This window comes from Sus scrofa, chromosome 1 (genome assembly GCF_054392235.1).
Source record: "Sus scrofa isolate SSC_HxYL_T2T_F1_AM1 chromosome 1, Sscrofa_HxYL_maternal_Yorkshire_Landrace_v2.0, whole genome shotgun sequence".
Lineage (NCBI taxonomy): Eukaryota > Metazoa > Chordata > Mammalia > Artiodactyla > Suidae > Sus > Sus scrofa.
The window spans coordinates 131154322-131178177 of NC_139383.1; the positions used below are offsets into that span (position 1 = coordinate 131154322).

Genomic DNA, 23856 nt, shown 5'->3' on the forward strand with positions numbered 1-23856 from the left:
GGGGCACATGGAAGTTCCCAGGCTTGGGGTCAAAATGGAGCTTAAGCCACCAGCCTACACCACAGCCACAGCAATGCCAGATCTGAGATGTATCTGTGACTTACACCACGGTTCATGGCAATGCTGGATCCTTAACCCACTGATTGAGACCAGGTATTGAACCCACATCCTCATGGATCCTAGTCGGTTTTTTACTGCTGAGCCACAACAGAAACTCCCTGGTTACCTCTTCTAACTTGTGTTTGAGAATCCCTGTGTACTCTTGGTGAATGTATGTTCTGAGTATAGTGCCATGTCTCCCAAAATTGTTTGGAGAGACTGAATGAATAGCTCATCTTCTGGGTATGGGTTCCCCTCTCCTGGAATTCATATGATATCTGGGTTTAATTACCTCACTTTTTCAGATTTAGTGCTAAGGGTCTATGCCAGCACTCCCATTTGAATGAAAGTTGTACTGAAGCTCTGGTCTGGAAAAGAATAAAAGTCATGGAGTTCCTTTCTCTCATTGATTTATTTCTCTTATCCTCGTGGAATTCTAAAGCTACTTCTGGCTGTTTTGAGCTTTGGTCTCTTATCTCAGTACTCAAATCTTCAAGGTTTCCTTACATGAATTGTACATTTGGTGTAGAACAATATCTTCAAGGTTTTATTCTGGAGAAAATGGCACTGCAGCCTGTTGTTCCCAATAAGCTGGCAGCAGAAGGAGCCTTAATAATCTGGGAGTGCTGAGTGGAACTCTTCAACTAATTTTACTAATGGTGTCTCTAAGACCACTTCTGCTCTTCTCATTCATAGACTGATGTGGAGAATCTTTGTACTACTTTTACCTCTGTACTACTTTTCTTGTGCAAATGTTTTGGGTTGTGTTTTTCTCCTTTCTTATTTCTTCATTTACCAAATTTATTTTTTCTCTTTCAAACATTTCTAAAATTTACTAGTTTGCTGATAATATTCATTCTTCTTTTCTAGTATCGTTGATTTTTTTCATACTGTGATAGAATTAAATGCAATAAAACACACAGAGCTTGAGTGTATTGCTTAATGAATTTCAACTACTCCATACATCCACGTAACCACCACCATGGTCAAGGTATATATATCTTTTACTTCATTCCGGAAAGACTACTCATGTTCCTTTCCAGTACGTATCACCAATGCCTGCCCAACCAACCACTGCCCTGATTTTTATCATCAAAGATGAGTTTTGCCTATTCTTATACTTCATATAAATGGAATCATACAATATGTATTCCTATGTGTCTGGCTTCTTGCATACAATGTCGTATTTTTTATCATTCATCCATGTTGTATCAATTGTTACTTCATGCTTTTTAATTTTGTAGTGATATTTCATTGTGTGAATACATATACCATGTTTATTTTTTCCCCTGCCCCCTTCTCAGACATTTGGGTTGTTTCCAGCTTATGATTATTATGAGTAAAGTTCACATAAACATTTTTATGTCTTTAAAAAGTATTTAACAAATTTTGCTTTGGGTAAACACTTAGGAATGAAAATTGCCTGATCATAGATAGCATAGTGATGTTTAAGAAACTGCCCAAATATTTTGGAGTATCATCTTACATTCCTACCATCAGTGTGTGAGAGTTCTAGTACCTTCACATTCTTACCAATGTTTAGTATTATTAATATTAAATTTTACCTATTCTAGTGGATATTGGCTAATAGCTCTTCTGCCATAAAAGGTATTTTAAAGTGAAGAGAAGTAAATGTGTGTATCTTTTCAACTATTTCTGTTTCTTGCTTAGAGAATTCAAATTCTAAGTGAAGGGTGACATTACTAAATAAGGGGAAATTACATTAATTCTCCTTTTAAAGCTTTAATTATAGGATAGATAACTTAAATCCATGTGTGTTGAAGTAAATTGGAAAATAGAAACTTTTCTTATATAAACATTAGTTATGAAAAAGAGCAGAACTCAAATCTAATGAACTTAAAACTATGTGACTATAATTTATAGTTGAAGATGATGCTTTCATGTTAAGTGCGTGCTGTTTATTTCATGGAGAAGACATTTGGGGAAGTTGATATTCTGATTCCCTTTGCAAGGATGAAATTTAAGAAGCAGTAAATTAGAACATACAAGGGCTTCAATAGATTATTTTTTCTGTTTAAGTGAAATTAAAGAGAAAAAATTTACTTTTTTTCTTATTGTCTCATTACATTAATTCTTTAAAATTTGTTAAAGTATGCTTTATGGCTCGATATGCATTCAGTTTCCATAAATGTTTCATAGAATATTGAATCTGATTCTGTTATACACCTCAGTACTTTTATTTATTTTTTAATGATTTTTATTTTTTCCATTATAGTTGGTTTATAATGTTCTGTCAATTTTCTACTGTACAGCAGAGTGACCCAGTCACACACATATATATACATTCTTTTTCTTACATTATCCTCCGTCATGTCCCATCACAAGTGACTAAAGTTACCTGTGCTATAGAGCAGGATCTCATTGCTTATCCATTCCAAAAGCAATAGTTTGCATCTATTAACCCAAAGCTCCCAGTCCAGCCCACTCCATCCCCCTTCCCCTTGGCAACCACAAGTCTTTTTTCCAAGACCATGCATTTCTTTTCTGTGGAAAGGTTCATTTGTGCCATATATTAGATTCCAGATATGTGATATCATATGGTATTTGTCTTTCTCTTTTTGACTGACTTCACTTATTATGAGAGTCTCTAGTTCCATCCGGTTGCTGCAAATGACATTATTTTGTTCTTTTTTATGGCTTAGTAGTATTCCATTGTATATATATACACCACATCTTCTTAATCCATTTATCTGTCAGTGGACATTTAGGTTGTTTCCATGTCTTGGCTATTGTGAATAGTGCTGCAGTGAATATACGGGTGCATGTATCGTTTTCAAGGAAAGTTTTGTCTGGATATATGCCCAAGAGTGGGATTGCTGGGTCATATGGTAGTTCTAGATTTAGTTTTCTGAGGTACCTCCATACTGTTTTCCATAGTGGTTGTACCAATATACATTCTCACCAACAGTTTAGGAGGGTTACTTTTTCTCCACACCCTCTCCAGCATTTGTTATTTGTTGACTTGTTAAGGATGGCCATTCTGACAGGTGTGAGGTGGTACCTCATATTTTGATTTGCATTTCTCTAATAATCAGTGATGTTGTACATTTCTTCATGTGCCTGTTGGCCTCTGTATACCTTCTGTGGAGAAATGTCTATTCAGGTCTTTTGCCCATTTTTCATTTGGGTTGTTGGCTTTTTTTGCTGTTGAGTTGTATAAGTTGTTTGTATATTTTAGGGATTAAGCCCTTGTCAGTTGCATCATTTACAACTACTTTCTCCCATTCTGTAGGTTGTCTTTTCTTTTTATGGTTTCCTTCACTGTGCAAAAGCTTGTCATTTTGATTATGTCCCATTGGTTTATTTTTGCTTTTATTTCTGTTGCCTTGGGAGACTGACCTAAGAAAACATTTGTAAGGTTGATGTCAGAGAATGTTTTGCCTATGTTCTCTTCCAGGAGTTTGATGGTGTCTTGTTTTACATTTAAGTCTTTAAGCCATTTTGAGTTTATTTTCTTGCATGGTGTGGGGATGTGTTCTAGTTTCACTGATTTGCATGCAGCTGTCCTGGTTTCCCAGCAATATTTGCTAAAAAACCTGTCTTTTCCCCATTTTATGTTCTTGCCTCCTTTGTCCAAGATTAATTGCCCATAGGTGTCTGGGTTTATTTCTGGGTTCTCTCTTCTGTTCCATTGGTCTGTATGTCTGTTTTGGTACCAGTACCACAACATCTTGATTACTGTAGCCTTGTTTCATGTGTCCTTGAAATAAATGTGCATTATGTAGTTATTGAGTACTGGTTTCTAAATATATCTGTTACATACTCTTTGTTGTATTGTTCAGTCTTATCCCTCTCTCTGTGCAGTATTTTGACTGCTTGATTTTTCAATTAAGGAGAGTATTTTTAAATCATTATAGTATAGTATAGCATAGTTAAATGCACTGTAATGGTATATTTGTCTATTTCTGTTTTGTTTTGCCAATCATTGTATTATATGTTTTAAGATCATGTTATTAGCTACTAGTTTATACCTAAATTTTCCTTAAATTAAAATGTCTATCAATGTATATTTATCCTCTTCATCTCTAGTAACATTTTTACCTTAAAGCTTATTTCACCTCATATTAATATAGCTAGTTATAGATGTTTTCCTTTTGTTAGTATTTGCATTGTAGCTATAGATTTTCACACTCTTTTCTGCCAGTCTCTTTCTTTTTATGTTGTAGACACATCTCTTGTAAAAGGCATAATTTATTACTTTTATAAAGAATCTCTAGTTTGACTAAACCAAATGCTAAATGGAATATTTAGTAAATTTACCCTTATTGATTATTAATATATTTAGTTTCCAAGTATTTCACATATAATTATTGATATAGTTTTATTTGTACCATCTTATTTTGTATTTTATATTTGCCCCATATTTTGTTTCTTAGTCTCTTCTTGTCTTCTTTAAATGAATTTAGTTCATTTTTACTTCTGCTTTGGAAATATATACCCTTATTAGTATTCTTTTAGTGGTTCACCTCAAAATATTAGCATAATTAATGAAGCCTAAGCCTTTTTAAACAAAATAAGGACTTTAATACCTTTCAATACTAATAAATCTTTTTCATGTATTTTCTTCTTTTTAGTCCCACAAGATGTTATTTTTATGGGTTTTGATAGTTTTCTTAGATTTATTCATATATTTACTTGTTTCTATGCTCCTTAACCATTGTCCAAGCTCTAATCTTCTGTTGACCAAAAGTGTATTCTTTTTAATTTCCTTTAAGGAGAGTCTATTGGTAGCAAACTCTCAAAAACTTTGTTTGAAAACTTTATTTCACCTTTATCCTTGGAATGATGTTTTGCTGTGTGTAAAAATCTAAAGTGACAATTTTTTTCAGCACACTGAAGATATTCCACTATATTCAGGCTGCTATTTCTGTTGCTATATAGTCAGCTGTCAGTCTGATTATAGCTTGAATATAATTAGTCCTTTCTACTTGACTGCTTTTGAGATTTCTTCCTCTTTCATGTTCTTAGTGTAGGTGTGAATATTAAAGATATTTGTATTGCTGAGGATTCACTGATATTCTTGAAGCTATAGAATGTCATTTTTTTTTAAATCAGTTCTGGAGTTTCCTCAGCCATATATTTCTTCAAGTATTGCCCCTGACTCATTTTCCCTTTCATATTAGATCTTCAGTGTTAAATGTTTTCTCTCTATTCTCTATGCCTTTTAATAATTCTCTCAGTTTTCCCCATTTATTTGTCTCTCTGGAATGTATTCCACAATTTTCTCCATGTTTTCCTGTACACTAGTTCTTTCTTCAGTAGTATTTAATTTGCTGTTTTTGATTTCTGCAAGGTCTTTAATTCTTTTTCAAATTTGCTTAATTTCATGCCTCTTTTATTTTTTGAAGTCCACTAAATATTTGTATGTAGTATTTATGATAATTCTGATATCTAAAGTTTTTCCAACTATTATACCTTCTGTTATTTTTGTTGGTTATAATTATATCTTGTTTATTGTTATTTTATTGATTTTTCAACTGTGAGATGGCAATTTTATTTGGAACTTTATTTGTAGAAACTCTTTGGGTCCTGAGCAGAAGGCTGGTTTCTACAAGAAAGCATTTGCATTTGCTTTAGTCAGTGTTCTAATATAGAAACAAATTAATTCAGTTTGCCTTTTTTCAGGTCACCCAGGTATTTTGAATTTAGAATGCAAATATACATGGGAGTCACAAATTTTCAGCAGCTTTTTTTTTTCTTATAAAAATGCAGTTTTCCACACAGGATAAATGGCCTTGTGATGGACCCATCTGTTTTTGCTTGATGATGTATATTAGAAAAATCAAAATCATAGAACTTATCACTTAATATTTCCCATTTGGTTTTTAAAATTGTAATAAAATTTACGGAGCATAAAATTTACCATTGTAAACACTATTAAGCATGCAATTCACTGGTATTCACATTCTTATTCAGCCATCACCATTATGCATTTTAGAACCTTTTAATCATTCCAAACCAAAACTCTTTACCTATTAAACAATAGCTTCACATTCCTCTTCCCCTTAGCCCCTCATAACCACTATTCTACTTTCTGTATCAACTTTACTCTTCTAGATTTCTCAAAGTGGAATCATATGTTATCTATTCTTTTATGTCTGGCTTATTTTACTTGGCATAATGTTTTTTTTAAGGTTCATCCATGCTGTAGCATATATCAGAATTTCATTCCTTTTTAAGGCTGAATAATGTTCCATTGTATATGTTTATCACATTTTGTTGGGCCATTCATCTGTCAATGGACATTTGGGCATTTCCACCTTTTGGCTGTTGTGAACAATGTCCTTGAGAACATTGAGGTACAAACATCTGTTAGAGTCCTTGCTCTCAAAAAAAAAAGGCAGTTTTCTTTACAGGCACTCTTAAAGTGGGTGCCAATTTCCAATTTACCTTTATGCTTAGAGAGTATATTTGAGGGTCTTGGTTTAAGAGGTGGTCTCTCATTAGATTTCTTTCCTTAGCCTATGTCTTTTTAAACCAAAGCCCAGAAAGACCAGAAACCAATGATCAAATTCTCTTTGTTTAGAAAATGCCCTTCCTTTATTCAAACTGTATCTTTTTCTGTCTTTGACCTGAACAACTAATGCTTTCTTGCCAGTAATGGTTGCATTCAAAAATATTAAGATGTTTTGTATTTACAGAATCTTAGCTATTTGTAGCAGGGGAGGTTGGTCCTGGCACCTGATCTCCTGTGTTACCAGAAGGGAAAGTTAGCATTTCATAGGTTGATCAAGTAATTGCTTTAATTTTTTTCTTTTTGGAATTTCAAAAACTAATTTGTGCCTATTATAGCAAGTGAAACCATACAATACAAAGATTTATCAAGGTAAAGGTAATAATTTCTTCCTTGAACTTCAATTCCACCTCTACAGGAGTAACTAATGTTAACATTAGATGTGCATCATTTCATACTTTCTACTTGCTCATGTATATAAAATATATATGTATAAACAAAAAGGAATCATAGTATATAAATTAATATGCAACCAGTTTTCTTAACAGTTTGTCTTGTAAGTCAATAAACATTTACTTAGTTATGCTTACTTTTTCTAATTTATTTTTACATAAAACAGTAATTTTATATAGAAGAGCTTACTTTATTCATGCTCGTTTTTATGTATTTTTCCCTCTTGACCTCAGTCTTTTCTCTCTTTTTTCCCCTCTTACTTCCACTCCAGCACATACACAACACCAGATACTAATAATTAATATCCTGGTTTGATTCCTTACATTTCAAGTGATTTGTTTTGTATATGTTCTCATAAAATTGTCATTAGTAACAGACTGAAGGGGAATTTTGGAATATCTGCTCCATCACTCTAGCTGTGTGCTCTTGCAAAATTCACATAGCATTTTTAGTCATACATTTCACCAGTGTAGAATGGAAATACAGGCATATCTTGTTTTCTTGTGCTTCACTTTATTGCACTTCACAGATACTGTATTTTTTACAAATTGAAGGTTCGTGGTAACTCTGCATTAAGCGAGTCTCTTGGCACCATTTTTCCAGTAGTAATTGCTCACTTTCTCTATATTGCATTTTGTTAATTCTTACAGTATTTCAAACCTTTTCGTTATTTGTCATAGTGATCCATGATCAGTGATCCTTGATGTTACTCTTGCAAAAATTATGACTTGCTGAAGGCTCAGATGATGATTGATACTTTTCCACAATAAAGTGTTTTAAATTAAGTATGTATATTCTTACATATAATGCTGTTGCACATTTAATAGAGTAGAATATAATGTAAATGTAACTTTTATATGTACTGGGAAGACAAAAAATTCATACAACTCGCTTTATTGCAATTTGCTTTATTGCAGTGGTCTGGAACCACTGTAGTATCTCCAAGGTCTGTCTGTAATAATCTTAATAATCCCAACTTCAAATTGTTGCCATGAGGATTATGTGAGTTAATACGTATTTAGTGTTTTAGTGGGTTAAAGTTTCACAGCACATTTCTTTTTTTAAAATTTAATGATTTTTAATTTTTTTTCCATTATGACTGGTTTACAGTGTTCTGTCAATTTTCTGCTGTACAGCAAGGTGACCCAATCACACATACGCATATACATTCCTTTTTCTCACATTATCATGCTCCATCATAAGTGACTAGATATAGTTCTCAGTGCTATACAGAAGGATCTCATTGCTTATCCATTCCAAAGGCAATAGTTTACATCTATTAATCCCAAATTCCCAGTCTATCCCACTCTCTCCCCCTCCCCCCTTGGCAAGCACAAGTTCTGTTCTCCATGTCCATGATTTTCTTTTCTGTGGAAAGGTTCATTTATGCCATATATTAGATTCCAGATACAGATGATATCATATGGTATTTGTCTTTCTCTCTCTGACTTACATCACTTAGTATGAGAGTCTCTAGTTCCATCCATGTTGCTGCAAATGGCATTATTTTGTTCTTTTTTATGGCTAAGTAGTATTCCGTGTGTGTGTGTGTGTGTGTGTGTGTGTGTATTACATCTTCTTAATCCATTCATCTGTCAATGGACATTTAGGTTGTTTTCATGGCACATTTCTAGTCACTAAAAATATAGTGTGGCTCTGACCTAAGAAGCTTTCAGCATAGTCGGGAGGCATTCTCAGGAATACTTTTCCCATAATGTGACTCTTGTAAGGGCTCCAGTGGTGGTGTACATGGTGTCCTGTGGTAGTCCACAGGACAGGCACCTGGTCAGCTGATTGTAGTGGAAAAGGTCTGATTTCTAGAGATGACACTTGGGTTGGATGTGTTATAGAATGAGTTGGAATTGTATGGATATTCTATGAATGTTATTATTCTCGGTATTAATACATTTGTTTCTTTTCTCTTTTTTACTGTACTTTTTTGTTGTTATTTAATCCACTTGTTTCTTTCTGTTTTAGGACAGCTGATTTACCAAGTTCAATCACCTGATGAAGGGGCCTTAGTGACTGCTGCAAAAAATTTGGGGTTCATTTTTAAGTCTCGGACCCCAGAGACAATAACAATAGAAGAGTTGGGAACACTAGCTACTTATCAATTGCTTGCCTTTTTGGATTTCAACAATTTCAGAAAAAGGATGTCTGTCATAGGTATGGTTGGTGGCCCAGAGTATTTTTGATCTTTTAATAGTTCTGTAGTGATATTGAAACTTTCTCAAGGATGATTTCATCCTTGGCTATGTGCTAAGAGTTGTGGTGTTAACTTCATGAACTTCTGTCATCCCCAACATAGCCTTAGCTTGGCAGGGTTGAGTATAACTAACATGTAACAAGTGGTTATTTTGTGTCTAGCACCATTACAAATGCTCTACATGAATTAACTGACTGAATTGTCACAGCAACCCTATAAGGTAGGTACTATTATTTTTATGCCCCCCCTTTTCTGCTTTTTAGGGCTGCACTCACATCCTATGGAAGTTCTCAGACTAGTGGTTTAATTGGAGCTACAGCTGCTGGCCTACACCACAGACGCAGCAATGTGGGATCCCAGCCACGTCTGTGACCTACACCAAGGTTCATGGCCACGCTGGATCCTTAACCCACTGAGCAAAGCCAGCTTTAAACCTGCATCCTCATGGATACTAGTTGGGTTAGTTACTACTGAGCCATGATGGGAACTCCCTATGCCCATTTTAAAGATAACAAAACTGAGACAGAGAGGTTAAGTTTCCCAAGGCACATAGCTTGAGATAGATTAGCTAGGATTTAAGTCTGACTAATCACTACACAATACTGGCCCAGGATGAGTTCCTGAATTACTTGGCACATACTAGTTATTTTTGATATTGTTGTTTTGTGAACATCACCAGCACCCTCCTCATTATTATGCATTTTCCCTGTTCACTTGCATTTCTGGAAGTGATCACTGTCATTGTATTTAGCCTCCAAGCAAATCTTTGCTTTCCTAACTCAGTGCTAACCCTCAGTGCAGCTTTACTGTCCCTTTTGTTCTTATTTTGCCCTCCTTTCCAGTCCTTATAATGGATGTCCTAAATCTTTGCCTTTTCTTCAAACCCTCAACCTTTCCCTGAATCTCCTTCACTCCTAGAAGCTAAATTCATCTGATATTTATATAAAAAAAAAGAGGCCCTTGTAGATGCACACCATAACCTCACCTCTTTCCCCATCTTCCTCCTTTCTCCTCAAGCTATAACTTTACTCATTCTTTTTCCTACTTCAGAGAAAAATTTCTCTTGATCCCTTGCAAAGCTCAAGTTTCCACCTGTTTTCCTTCCTTGCTTGTTCCCTTCTCACTTGCTTGTGCCTCTGACTTTTTTTTCTTCATCTCTGGCTCCTCCCTTCAGCCTGCGACTCTGTGGTCATCCTCTTTCCTTAAAGATGTAGTTCATGTTCTGACCTCTGATTTTTGCCAACTGATTTTTCCCCTTTCCATCGCAACTTAATTGTTCAAGGTCAGTGTTTGAGGCTCACTTCAATTTCTCTTTTCAGCCTGTAAGAGTCACACCTCTGCTTCCACTGTGTAAGAAGGAATGGCTTCTCAGAAGTTAGCAGTCATCTCCTAACTGCCCAATGTAATGGCCTCCTTCTCTTCCTTATCTTTCTGCTTTTTCTCTCTCTTTATTTTTTATCTCTCTGTCTGTCTGTCATCTATCTATCTGCCTGCCTGTTTATCTATCTTTTCTAATTTAGTGAGATTGGAGACTGTTGACCTTTGTCTTGACTCCTTATTTCCCCTCTGTGACCTGGCTGGCTTTTGGTTCTCCTCTTGTCCCGTGTTTTCTTTCAAAAGCTCCTTTTCAAGCTGACAATTCTTCATCTCCCTCTTTAGTGTTAATGTCCTTTTCTCTTCTTACTCCCTGTGCTCTTCTTGGATCAGATTGACCACTCATGTACCTGTATTTTGTATCATTCCCATATTGTTCTTCAGGTTCAATCTCTCTCTGAGGTCTCCACACACTTTTTAAGCTTTCTCCTGGCTTCTGCCATGCAGTCGTGTTACGGTTACCTCAAATTTTATGTGTCTAATATGGAACAAACTTTCTCACAACTATTGCTTTTTCTGTAGTTCTTACTACCTTTTGCTATGTGCCTGTGAGTGAGCTGAATACTTCCAATAAATTATGTTATTAAATTCTGGGATTAGTATGTTACTCCCATTTAGGCAATGAGGAAATTAAAGCTCAAGAATTTAAGTGTCTTACTGAAGATTGTCATACAACATGTTACAAAGCCCTGAAGATGCAGAGCAAATATTTGAATGCAGGTTTATTTTTCTCCAAAGTCCAGTGCCTTAAACCCTGTCATAGCTCCCTTGCTTTTGCTACCTCCATCTCCTTTGTGCCCCTAGATTAGGGGTTCTCAAACTTCAGCTCCTATCAGAACCACCGGGAGGGGTTGTTAAAATGCAGTCTGCTGGGCCTCAGCCCCAGAGTTTCTGATTCAGTTAGTCTGGGGTGAGGCCTAAAAATTTGCATGTCTAACAAACTTCCAGATGTTGCTCTTGCTTCTGGTCAGAGAACCACAGTTTGGGGGACCATTTCCTTAGACTAAGAGATTCCTCAAATATTTTCCCCTGAGATACTTTGCTACTCTCTTCTTTCAGGCTTCAACATCTCTTGCCTTGTCTACGGGCCTCTGAGTGGTCATCCTGTTTCTAAGTCTTTACTTCTCAAGGCAACAGAATGATCTTTCTAAAAGTAGCCTCAAAACCCCATTTTATCATCAAAGCCTGCCATTTTTTTTTCTCTTAATTCCAAGTGCCACTGCTTTAGTTAAGGCTCTGGTCACCACTTGCTCATATTATTGAAATATCTTTAAAACCATTCTCCTTTGAAATAATCCTCTATGCTGACACCAGCGTATTTTTTTTTTTTTTTTTTAAACATTGACTCAATTTTCGTATCACCAACTTAAGAAACCCTTCTGGCTTCCTAGAATTTAAAGAATGTCCTTAGCATAACATTGAAGATTATTTGCAATCTGATGTCAAGCTGCTTTTTTTCCACTTATTAAAACTGTGCTCCAGCCTCACTAGACCTCACCATTCTTGGCACGCATTGTGTACTTTCATACTGTTTGCATGTACTGTTTCCTCAACCTGGACTTCTTTTCTACACTGCTCATCTTGGAAAACTCCTACTCATCTGGTAATGTCTGATTCAAATATCACCTCAATTCTTTTCCTCCTCTCCAAATAACCATATTCTCCTTTGTTCCCCAGAGCACCTTGTTCATAGCACCGGTTTGATTCCAATCCTGTGCTATGCATGACTTTTCCAACTGTTAGCATGGTGCTCCCTGGAGGCAGGGGCTGTGCTTCAGTCTTCTTAAACTACTTGGGGCCAAGCACAGAGCTCAGCACACAGCAAGTTCTGGTTCTCTATAGGATGTCCATTAAACAAAATTTCACACAATACTTTGTAATTTGCAGATATCCTTCTCATCATTTTAAATCAGTTTTTACTCTGAAAAATGTGTGTGTTTGCGTGATGGTAGGGGTTTTGGTCTCTACAGAAACTAGCCCTGGGAGATTACTCTCAGCAGGTAAAATCAAGCATCATCTGAGGATGTTTACTTTTATTTTTCTGACAACGGGCTGTAGGCAGTCATCATCAGCATTGCTGATGAGTGCATATGCTACTTGAGGTGTTGGCCTAAGGTTGTATCAGCAGGAGTTTTCTTCTATTTACACCTTCAGGGGAAGTGTTATTGATGTTGGGTTGGCCCCAAACTTGCTTCTCTTTGCTCTGAGGGTGTTGACAAAACCTAAGATTGCTACACAGGGAGACTTCTGGCTTTTCCCCAGTGTTGGTCACCATTACAGGCTGTGGAGAAATCTCAGCTAACCACAAACATCAGATGTTTGCCTTAATGAATCCCATATGAAGAAAGGTAATGTTCCACCACAGAATGTGTGGAGGCTTGGGGCTTCATTTCAGTTCTATTTGGTTTTTAATCAGGAGGAATTTAAAAAAGAGACTCCAGTAGTGTAGCCAAGTCTCTATTTGATAACAGGGTAAAAAGCAATACTAGTCTCATGATTGTCACGTGGCTTGGTGGGGACAACACCCTAATATGAAGGCTGCTGCTGCTCCTCCTAGGTGTTCTCTTCCTTCAGGATTTTTTTGGACAATCATTCATTGAATCATGACTGTATAGTTTCAGTACCAGTGGTTCTTGGATTCTGGGGCAAGAACCCTGATTTAATTCAGAGAGGTATCTAAATTAAAACTAGATTTCCATAAAGAATTTTCTCAGAAGGCATAGAATCTACTATATTGATAAACATGTGACTCTCATAGTATAGTTTTAGAAGGGTTAATGCTACTAATTACATAAAGAGAAACAGAAAATTCAAAGATAGTTATTAATAGGAGCAAGTGGCAGATTATCATTAAGGAAGAATAAATCACTATAGCCATTTGAAAAACCCTTACAAGATGTTTAAAGATTTCTCAATCCTAAACTTTTTAAAGGTTATCAAAGTACAAATCCCACTGACATATGATATGCATTCCTCTGTATGTGGATATATGAACAGCCATTCAGTTGAGATAAGAAGTAGAATTATTCATCACTCTTAACAGTGTTGACATTGTATTTTTTCTAACAGCATAAACTTAGAAATTACCTATGAGTTTTTCTTTCCTTTATATGACAAAGGCATAGCTGCTGCCTTTAATGAATTTTGCATAATTATACTTCAACTAAATCAAGCAAATATTAGTTAATTACCTACCATGTTCCAGGAATTTGAAGCTAAAGGAGAATGCGGAATTGAAAAACGTACTATGTGGTTGCATCCAGGAGAAGACGGTGAAACAGTATAGCAAATAAGCTGAAAAGGGGCAGATCTATTTATTTTTTTTTTACTTTTTTAAAAATTACTCAAATGAATTTATCACATCTGTACTTGTATAATGATCATAACAATCTGATTTCACAGGATTTCCATCCCACAACCCAAGCACATCCCCCCCGCGAAACTGTCTCCTCTGGAGACCATAAGTTGTTTAATATCTGAGAGTCAGCATCTGTTCTGCAAGGAAGTTCAGTCTGTCCTTTTTTCAGATTCCACATGTCAGTGAAAGCATTTGATGTTGGTGTCTCATGGTATGGCTGACTTCCCTTAGCATGACAGTTTCTAGGTCCATCCATGTTGCTAAGAATGCTGGTATTTCATTGCTTTTAATGGCTGAGTAATATTCCATTGTGTATATCTACCACATCTTCTTGATCTACTCCTCTGTCGATGGACATTTAGGTTGTTTCCATGTCTTGGCTATTGTAAATAGTGCTGCAATGAACATTGGAGTACATGTGTCTTTGCGAGTCGTGGTTTTCTCTGGATAGAAGCCCAGGAGTGGGATTCCTGGATCAAATGGTAGTTCTAGTTTGAGTTTTCTGAGGAATCTCCCTACTGCTTTCCACAGTGGTTGCACCAATTTACAATCCCACTAACAGTGTACTAGGGTTCCTTTTTCTCCACACCCTCTCCAGCACTTATTGTTTGTAGACCTTTTGATGATGGCCATTCTGGCTGGTGTAAGGTGGGACCTCAGAGTGGTTTTGATTTGCATTTCTCTGATAATGAGTGACGCTGAACATCTTTTCATGTGTTTCTTAGCCATCCGTATGTCTTCTTTGGAGAATTGTCTGTTTAGATCTTCTGCCCATTTTTGGATGGGGTTGTTTGTTTGTTTGTTTGGCATGGAGCTGCAGAAGGTGTATGTAAATTTTGGAGGTGAATCCCTTGTCAGTTGATTCACTTGCAAAGATTTTCTCCCATTCTGTGCGTTGTCTTTTCGTGTTGTTTAGGGTCTCCTTTGCTGTGCAGAAACTTTGAAGTTTGCTTAGGTCCCATTTGTTTACTTTTTTTGTTTTAATTCTCAGTACTCTGAGAGGTGGATGTGAGAAGATGTTGCTGTCGTTTATGTCAGAGAGTGTTTGGCCTATGTTTTCCTCTAGGAGTTTGATAGTGTCTGGTCTTATATCTAGGTCTTTAATCCATTTGGAGTTTATTTTTGCCTGTGGTGTTAGGGGGTGTTCTAATTTCATTCTTTTCCATGTGGCTGTCCAGTTTCCCCAGCACCGCTTATTGAACAAATTGTCTTTTCTCTATTGTATATCCTTGCCTCCTTTGTGATAGATGAGTTGGCTTTAGGTGCGTGGGTTTAATTCTGGGCTTTCTCTGCTGTTCCACTGATCTCTATTTCTGTCTTTGTGCCAGTACCATACAGTTTTGATGATTGTTGCTTTGTAGTATAGTCTGAAGTCCGGGAGCCTGATTCCTCCAGCTCCATTTTTCTATTCCAGGATGTCTTTGGCTATTCTGGGTCTTTTGTGCTTCCAAACAAACTTTAAAATATTTTGTTCAAGTTCTGTGAAAAGTGTCCTTGGTAATTGGATAGGGATAGCGTGGGATCTGTTGATTGCCTTGGGTAGTATAGTCATTTTGACAATATTGACTCTTCCAGTCCACAAGCATGGTATGTCTTTCCATCTATTTGTGTCATCTTTGATTTCTTTCATCAGTGGCTTGTAGTTTTCAGAGAACAGGTCTTTTGTCTCTTTAGGTAGGTTTACTCCTAGGTATTTTGTTCTTTTGGATGCGATGGTAAACGGGATTGCTTCCCTAATTTCCTTTTCTGCTTTTTCATTGTTAGTATATAGAAACGCTATCGATTTCTGCGTATTGATTTTGCATCCTGCAACTTTGCCAAATTCGTGGATGAGCTGTAACAGTTTTCTGGTAGAGTCTTTAGGATTCTCTACGTATAGTATCATGTCATCTGCAAATAGCAATAGTTTTACTTCTTCCTTTCCAATTTGGATTCCTTTTATTTCTTTTACTTCTCTGATTGCCATGGCTAGGACTTCCAGAATTATCTTGAAGAGTAGTGGTGAGAGCGGACATTCTTGTCTTGTTCCTGATCTCAGCGGGAATTCTTTCAGGTTTTCCCCATTGAGAATGATGTTTGCTGTGGGTTTGTCATATATGGCCTTTATCATGTTGAGGTAGCTTCCTGTTATGCCCACTTTCTGAAGGGTTTTTATTAGAAAAGGGTGTTGGATTTTGTCAAAGGCTTTTTCTGTGTCTATTGAGAGGATCATGTGGTTTTTATGCTTCAGTTTGTTGATGTGGTGTATCACACTGATTGATTTGTGGCTGTTGAAGAACACTTGCATCCCTGGGATAAATCCCACTTGATCATGATGTACAATCCTTTTAATGTATTGTTGGATGTGGTTTGCTAGTATTTTGTTGAGGATTTTTGCATCGATGTTCATCAGTGAAATTAGCCTGTAGTTTTCTTTTTCTGTGGTATCTTTGCCTGGTTTTGGTATCAGGGTGGTGGTGGCCTCCTAGAATGAGTTTGGGAGAATCCCTTCCTCTGCAATCTTTTGAAAAAGTTTCATAAGGATAGGTGTTAGCTCTTCTCTAAATGTTTGATAGAATTCACCTGTGAAGCCGTCTGGTCCTGGACTTTTGTTTGTTGGAAGATTTTTAATCACAGTTTCAATTTCAGTTCTTGTGATGGGTCCATTCATCTTTTCTATTTCATCTTGGGTTAGCCTTGGAAGATTGTACTTTTCTAAGACTTTGTCCATTTCTTCTAGGTTTTCTGTTTTATTGGCATACAGTTGCATATAGTAGTCCCTATGATCCTTTGTATTTCTGTGATGTCCGTTGTTTCTTCTCCTTTTTCATTTCTAAGTTTATTGATTTGAGTCCTTTGTCTTTTTTTCTTGCTAAGTCTGGCTAGGGGTTTATCAATTTTGTTGATCTTTTCAAAGAACCAGCTTTTCGTTTCATTGATCTTTTCTATGGTTTTCTTTGTTTCTATTTCATTGATTTCTGCTCCAATATTTATGATTTCTCTCCTTGTACTCACTTTAGGTCTTGTCTGTTCTTCTCTCTTGAGCTGCTTTAGATGTAAAGTTAGCTTGTTTATTTGAGCTTTTTCTTGTTTCCTGAGGTGGGCTTGTATTGCTATAAATGTTCCTCTTGGAATGGCTTTTGCTGCATCCCATAGGTTTTGGAGTGTCGTATCTTTGTTGTCATTTGCTGCTAGGTGTTTTTTAACTTCCTCTTTGATTTCTTCAGTGATCCATTGGTTGTTTAGTAGCGTGTTGTTGAGTCTCCACGTGTTTGTGTTTTTGGCAGTTTTTTTCTTGTTATTGACTTCCAGTTATATAGCGTTGTGGTTGGAAAAGATGCTTGATATGATTTCAGATTTCTTAAGGTTACAGAGGCTTGATTTGTAGCCCAGGATATGGTCAATCTTAGAGAATGTTCCATGTGCACTTGAGAAGAATGTGTATTCTATTGCTTTTGGATGGAATGTCCTATAAATATCTATTAAGTCCATCTGGTCTAATGCATCATTCAGGGCGTGTGTTACCTTAGTGATTTTCTGTCTGGATGATCTGTCCATTGCTGTAAGTGGGGTGGTAAAGTCCCCCACTATGATTGTGTTATTGTCGATTTGTCCTTTTAAGGTTGTTAGCGGTTGCCTTATATATTGTGGTGAACCTATGTTGGGTGTGTAGATATTTAAAATTGTTCTATCTTCCTCTTGGATTGATCCTTTGATCATTATGCAGTGACCTTCCTTGTCCCTTAAAATATCTTTCATTTTAAAGTCGATTTTGTCTATAATGAGCTTTCTCTAGCTTTCTTTTGATTCCCGTTTGTATGGAATATTTTTTTCCATCCTCTTACGTTCAATTTGAATGTGTCCCTAGAAGTGAGGTGGGTCTCTTGAAGATAGCTCATATATTTGGATCTTGTTTTTGTATCCATTCAGCCATTCTATGTCTTTTGGTTGGGGCATTTATTCCCTTAACATTTAAGGTAATTATTGATATGTATGTTCTTATTGCCATTTTATTAATTACTTTGGATTTGTTTTTGCTGCTCTTTTTCCTTTCCTTCTTCTCTTGTTCTTTTCTGCCTAGAGTAGTTCCTTTAGTATTTGTGGTAAGGTTGGTTTATTGTTGCTGAATTCCCTCAGCTTTTGCTTATCTGTGAAGCTTTTGATTTCTCCTTCAAACTGAATGAGAGCCTTGCTGGGTAAAGTAATCTTGGTTGGAGGTTTTCTCCTTTCATCATGTTAAGTATATCCTGCCACTCCCTTCTGGCCTGCACAGTTTCTGTTGAAAAATCTGCTGATAACCTTATTGGGGTTCCCTTGTATGTTTTTGTTTCTTTTCCCTTGCTGCTTTCGGTGTTTTCTCTTTGTCTTTAATTTTGGTCAGTTTGATTAATATGTGTCTCAGGGTATTCCTCCTTGGGTTTATTTTATATGGTACTCATTGCACTTCCTGGATTTGAGTGAGTGGTTCCTCTCCCATGTTAGCGAAGTTTTTGGCTATTATCTCTTGGAATATTTTTTCTCTCTCTCTCTTCTCTCTCTCTTCTCCTTCTGGCACCCCTATAATATGGATGTTGGTGTGTTTAACATTGTCCCAGAGTTCTCTGAGATTCTCTTCATTTGTTTTCAATCTTTTTTCTCTTTTCTGTTCCACATCCGTGATTTCCACTTATCTGTCCTCCGCCTCGCTTATTCATTCTTCTGCCTCCTGTATTCTGCTGTTGGTTGCCTCTAGTGAGTTTTTTATTTCAGTTATTGTATTTTGCGTCTCTTCTTGTTTAAGTTTTATATCTTGTATCTCTTTGCTCGGTGTTTCCTGTAAGTTATCCATCTTTGCCTCCAGTTTATTTCCAACGTCTTGCACCATCTTCAGCATCAACAGTCTAAAGTCTTTTTCCTGGAGGCTGAGAATCTCCTGATGACTTAGCTGATTTTCTGGGTTTTTTTCTTTCTCCCTCATCTGAGTTATAGTTCTCTGTCTTTTCATTTTTATAGGTTTTTGGTGTGGTGACCTTTTTACCGATAATAGAGTTATAGCCTCTCTTACTTCTGGTGTCTGCCCCCCTGTGGCTGAAGTTGGTAAGGGGTCTTGCTGTAGGCTTCCTGATGGGAGGGGCTGTAGTCTGCCCACTGGTAGGAGGAGCCGATTCTAATCCCTCTGGTGGGTGGGGCTTAGTCTTTGGATGGGATTAGAGGCAGCTGTGTGCCTGGGGTGTCTTTAGGCAGCCTGTTTACTGAGGGGCAGGGCTGTGATCCCACCTGGGTTGTTGTTTGCCCTGGGGCTTCTCAGCACTGAATGATGGATGGGGCCAGACTTTTCCAAAATGGCCACCTCCAGAGAAAGGCATGCTGCTGAATATTCCCAAGAGCTTTGCTTCCAATGTCCTTCCCTCACAACAAGCCATGTTCACCCCTGTTTTCCCAGGATGTCCTCCAAGAAGTGCTGTCAGGTTTGACTCAGATTCCCATGGAGACTTTGCTTTGTCCTGGGACCCAGTGCACGTGAAAGTCTATGTGCACCTTTTAAGAATGGGGTCTTTGTTTCCCCCAGTCCCATGGAGTTCCTGCACACTAGCTCCACTGGCCTTCAATGCCAAATGCTCTGGGGCTCTTTCTCTGTGTGCCAGATCCCCACAAGTGAGAGTTAGATGTGGGACTCAGAACTCTCCCTCTTGTAGGTGAGTCTCTGTGCGCCAGTTAGTTTCCAGTCTGTGGAGCACCCCACCTGAGAGGTATGGGGTTGTTTACATCACAAAATCGCCTGTCCTACCTCTTTTTGTGTCCTCTTTTTCTTCTGGAGTAGGATATGTTTTTTAAGGCTTCCAGTCCATTTGGGTGAAGGGTGCTCAGTCTTTAGTTATGAATTTTGTTGTTTTTAGGAGCGAAGTTGAGCTCCAGTCCTTCTATTCCACCATCTTAATCTCCCCTAAATTCTTACCTTCCAAAGAAATAGTAAAGAAAACAAAATTCTGAGTAAAGAGTACATCTGAGTAAAACTGGGACTAGACTACTGTTATCCAGCGTTTTCCTCCTAGAACTAAATTGAAAGGGGAAAAAAAAAAAGATGGGAACTCTACGTCAGCATCAGAGATGGCAGAAGTGTACCAATAACATGATATGAAATTAGTGGAATTTCTTTCAGCTGCCCCATAGCATGTGGAGTTCTGGGAACAGGGATTTTTTTTTTAACAGCAAAATCTGCAGCATATGAAAGTTCCTGGGCTAGGGATTGAATCAGAGCTGCAGCAATGGCAACACTGGACCCAAGCCACATCTGTGACCTACGTTGCAGCTTGTGGCATCGCCAGATGAGTGAGGCCAGGGATCAAAACTGCATCCTCATGGACACTACGTCAGGTTCTTAACCTGCTCAGCCACAATGGAAACTCCAGAGGGCAGACCTTAATGGTCATTGTTTATACTTTGTTAAGGAGTCTAAACTTGATCAAAGGGCAGAAGAAAGCTGTGCAGGATTCTAAGCAGTAGTGTGAAGAAGATTTTGGCTGTGTTACAGAGGAGGTAAGAGAGAAGCAGGACTTGAATGAGGAAGGCCATGTAGGTTAATTTGATACTCTGGCAAGAGAGAAGGTGGCAGAACCTACTCAGTGGGGTAAGGATCCAGTGTTGCGATGAACTGTGGTGTAGGTCGCAGATGGGGCTTGGATCCTGCTTTGCTGTGGCTGTGGTGTAGGCCGGCAGCTGTAGCTCCAATTTGAGCTCTAGCCTGGGAACTTCCATATGCTGCAGGTATGGCCCTAAAAAGCAAAAATAAATAAATAAATAAATAGATTAGATGGAAAATAATTTATTTATTTATATTCCTTTAAAACAAGTTCTATTTATTTTTTTATTTTTTTCATTTTATGTGGCTTACAGTGTTCTGTCAATTTTCTACTATACAGCATGGTGACCAGTTACACATACAAGTATACAATCTTATAAATCAAGTTCTAAACTTTCTATCCTATTAAACTAATAGTAGTCAATATTTATGTCATTTGTTTGGGGGCATTCTGTTTTTAGAGAAAAGGTATAATTGAGTGAAAAGTACATGTTAATCTTTGACTTGACCATGCTCGTGAGTGAGGTCAGTGTTCAGAACATAAAGCTGTGATACAGACAGTTGTATCACAATTGTAAATTGTAGGTAGTTCCTATAAAGACATCTGTTGCTATGTCTTACATTCACTCATTGACTCATTTATTCATTCAACAAATAATTAGATGCCTGGTATGTGCTAAGTTGTAAAACCAAGCCTATAGAGGTAGCCCAGTATTGTGTGGCTTGAAGAAAGATTTGCCTGACAGCACTCTGGACAGCCGGCAGAAGGCTCAAGGATTGGAGATAAGGGATTGGACTCTAGTCAAGGCTGTCCATTCCCAAACCTGTGGGCAGGTTAAAAATATAGCCCTGCTAATACAGATTTACAGTGGGAAGAATACTGTAATTTTAATTTTGAAAGCCCCCTGTGCTTGCAGCCAGGATTATGATCCAAGAATGAAAGGGCTTTTCCAAGGAGTAAAGCAGGTAAAGAAATATGCCAGCAGGGGCTGAGAACTAAAACATAAACCATGGCTTTGAATTCTATATGGAGATCATTTGGCATTACACTGATAGCTGATTCCTACAGTCGGTCTTGAATTTCATACCAGGGGACAGGCAAACAAAGCTCTCACTTATGTTCAATAAACAGAAGACTTTATTTCAGAAATAGTAGGCAAGGAAAATAGGAAGGTTCTATGCATCAGAACAAAAACACCTATCCCTAGATGCAATATTTCTAAGTTAATAAAACAGAGGTAAAGCCAGGTCACTTAGATATCGAGTTCCTAACTAAAGGTACTGAATATTTTACCACTGGCTAAAACATTATACTTAATTTCAAAATGCCTGACTGGAGTCCAGGGAGAGTCTAATTTTGATGGATTTCATTGATTATAACCTACTTTCCAAACTTTTTTTCTTTTCAGTACGAAACCCAGAAGGGCAGATAAAGCTTTATTCCAAAGGAGCAGACACTATTCTGTTTGAAAGACTTCATCCATCCAACGAGGACCTTCTGACTTTGACGTCAGACCACCTCAGTGTAAGTGCCTCTGTCTTAGGGTTAGTGCAGCGGCCCTTTGGCTGCTTCCTATGGTTAGGTCTTTTTTTTTTTTTTTTTTTTTTTTACTATCAGCTAAATGATCTGACTTCTGAAATGGAAACCATGTGGCGAACGGTTCTACAGCAAACTATGTCAATAAATGTTTAGAAAGTGGCAATTGAACCCACTCCTTGCCCTCCTGAGAGTCTGGTCAGTCTCATCACAGGTGGATTAATGCACAGCAACTGAGAAGTAGCCATCAAGTGTGGGCTCCTGAACTTGGGTCAGGAGAACGCTCATGACACCAGGGGAAACCTGCTTTAACCTCCCTACAGTTTGGGGCTGGGTGGCTGGACTAGTTTAGGGAAGAGCAACAGGAGAGTTTCTTTCCCTGTGTCCTGATGTGTCGGATACCAATGGAATCTCCAGGGAACCTCCAAGGAATTGTTTAGGGTAATGTTTGTATAGTGAGGAAAATAATCTCTGTAGTCAACTTTCTCCTCTGAGGGTCCTTTTATTCAAGTTATAAACTGCGACTACTAATGTTCCCTAGGTTGAAGCTACAAAATGTGTACATCCTGAGACTATGCTTAGTTTATTTCCAAAAGCTTTTTAAAGGGAGTGGGGATGGTCTTTGGCACCCCCTTTTATTACTATTCTGCAAAAAGGTGTATGGATTAATACAAACATTATATGACTTAAACCTGAGACTCAAGGGTCTTCATAGTATTTGTTTGAGGGTCTGTTTAGCCCAATACGAAATTTAAAGGTAACTGGTTGAAACTCTTATTTCTTCCTTGGTGTCTCACCTTTCAAAAAATTATTGAGGATTAATTTTCTTTGTCAAGCCCTATATTTAATACAAAACATTCCCCAAATCTTTAAAAAACAAACAAACAAATAAATAAAAACCTCTGACTTTAAAGAATAGTGGCTTGGTAATATTGGTTACAAACATAGCTATTTTTTTTTTGTCTTTCCAATTCTTTTAATCTCTTCCAGAAAGCCAGCATGGTCTTTTTGATTTTTTTTTTATGAAAACAACATTGGAATCATAAGTATTTGATTTTGCCATTGCTCAAACACCAAAGTCTTAGATTTTTATACTAAAGTACGGGAAGCATAATTTGATCATTTTACATTTCCATGCAAAAGATTTTTTTTTCAGATAGTATCAGTTTGACATGCTTTTGCTTCCTTAACTTTATTCGTCTTGAATTCTAAATTCTGAAGTTTTAAAGTAATGTTTAATTTTTAATTTTTGAATTGTTTAATGATAGAAAAAAACCTTGCTCAAGTGTTCATTTAGGATTCAACTTGTGTTTAATGCACTAATTAAATAACTTAAATCATCTGTCCCCTTTTGTAGTGTCATCTTAGAATTGATTCACTTCTGTGCAGAACAGAGAAGAAGGCACTGGTAATACCCAGTGGGGACACAAGTTAAAGGCAAAGAAGTGTTTGTGCAAATTAAGAGTACAAAAGATCGTTAAAAGGCAGTAACTAGATTTTCAGATCAGTAGGGAGCCTAGTGGTTGGTGGTCTTGGAAGGAAGGGCTTATAAAATGTGATTGCGATGTCCAAAGAGCTACCAACTGCCTATGAGATAAATGTAGATACTTTTTCTCATGGTCTCTCTGGCCCAAACTACATCATGGCAGCATACACTGATTTTCTTTCCATTTACCTAATTAGGGTGTGTCACAGTTTTATTTGTGTCTGAATGCAAACCTATGTCGGTCCCATAAGCCAGAACACAGCAGAGAAGACATAGTCAGTGGCAATGCCCGAAGGAGCAGAAATGGCAGTAAAAATGCTCACAGTGTAG

General features: G+C 37.3%; 1 protein-coding gene across 39 annotated transcripts in view; it reads left to right on the top strand.

Annotated features, from left to right (window-relative positions):
• The window catches only part of ATP8B4 (ATPase phospholipid transporting 8B4 (putative)), a 263719-nt gene that overhangs the window by 171502 nt on the left and 68361 nt on the right, over positions 1–23856 (top strand). For all 39 annotated transcript variants that reach the window (XR_014811506.1, XR_014811513.1, XR_014811512.1 and 36 more), the window contains 2 exons: positions 9005–9193; positions 21913–22028. Coding sequence is in view for 32 of the 39 variants with exons in the window: in XM_084970388.1 (XP_084826514.1) it covers positions 9005–9193; positions 21913–22028 (305 nt within the window). In the remaining 7 variants the exon portion in view is untranslated. The remainder of the gene's footprint in view (positions 1–9004; positions 9194–21912; positions 22029–23856) is intronic.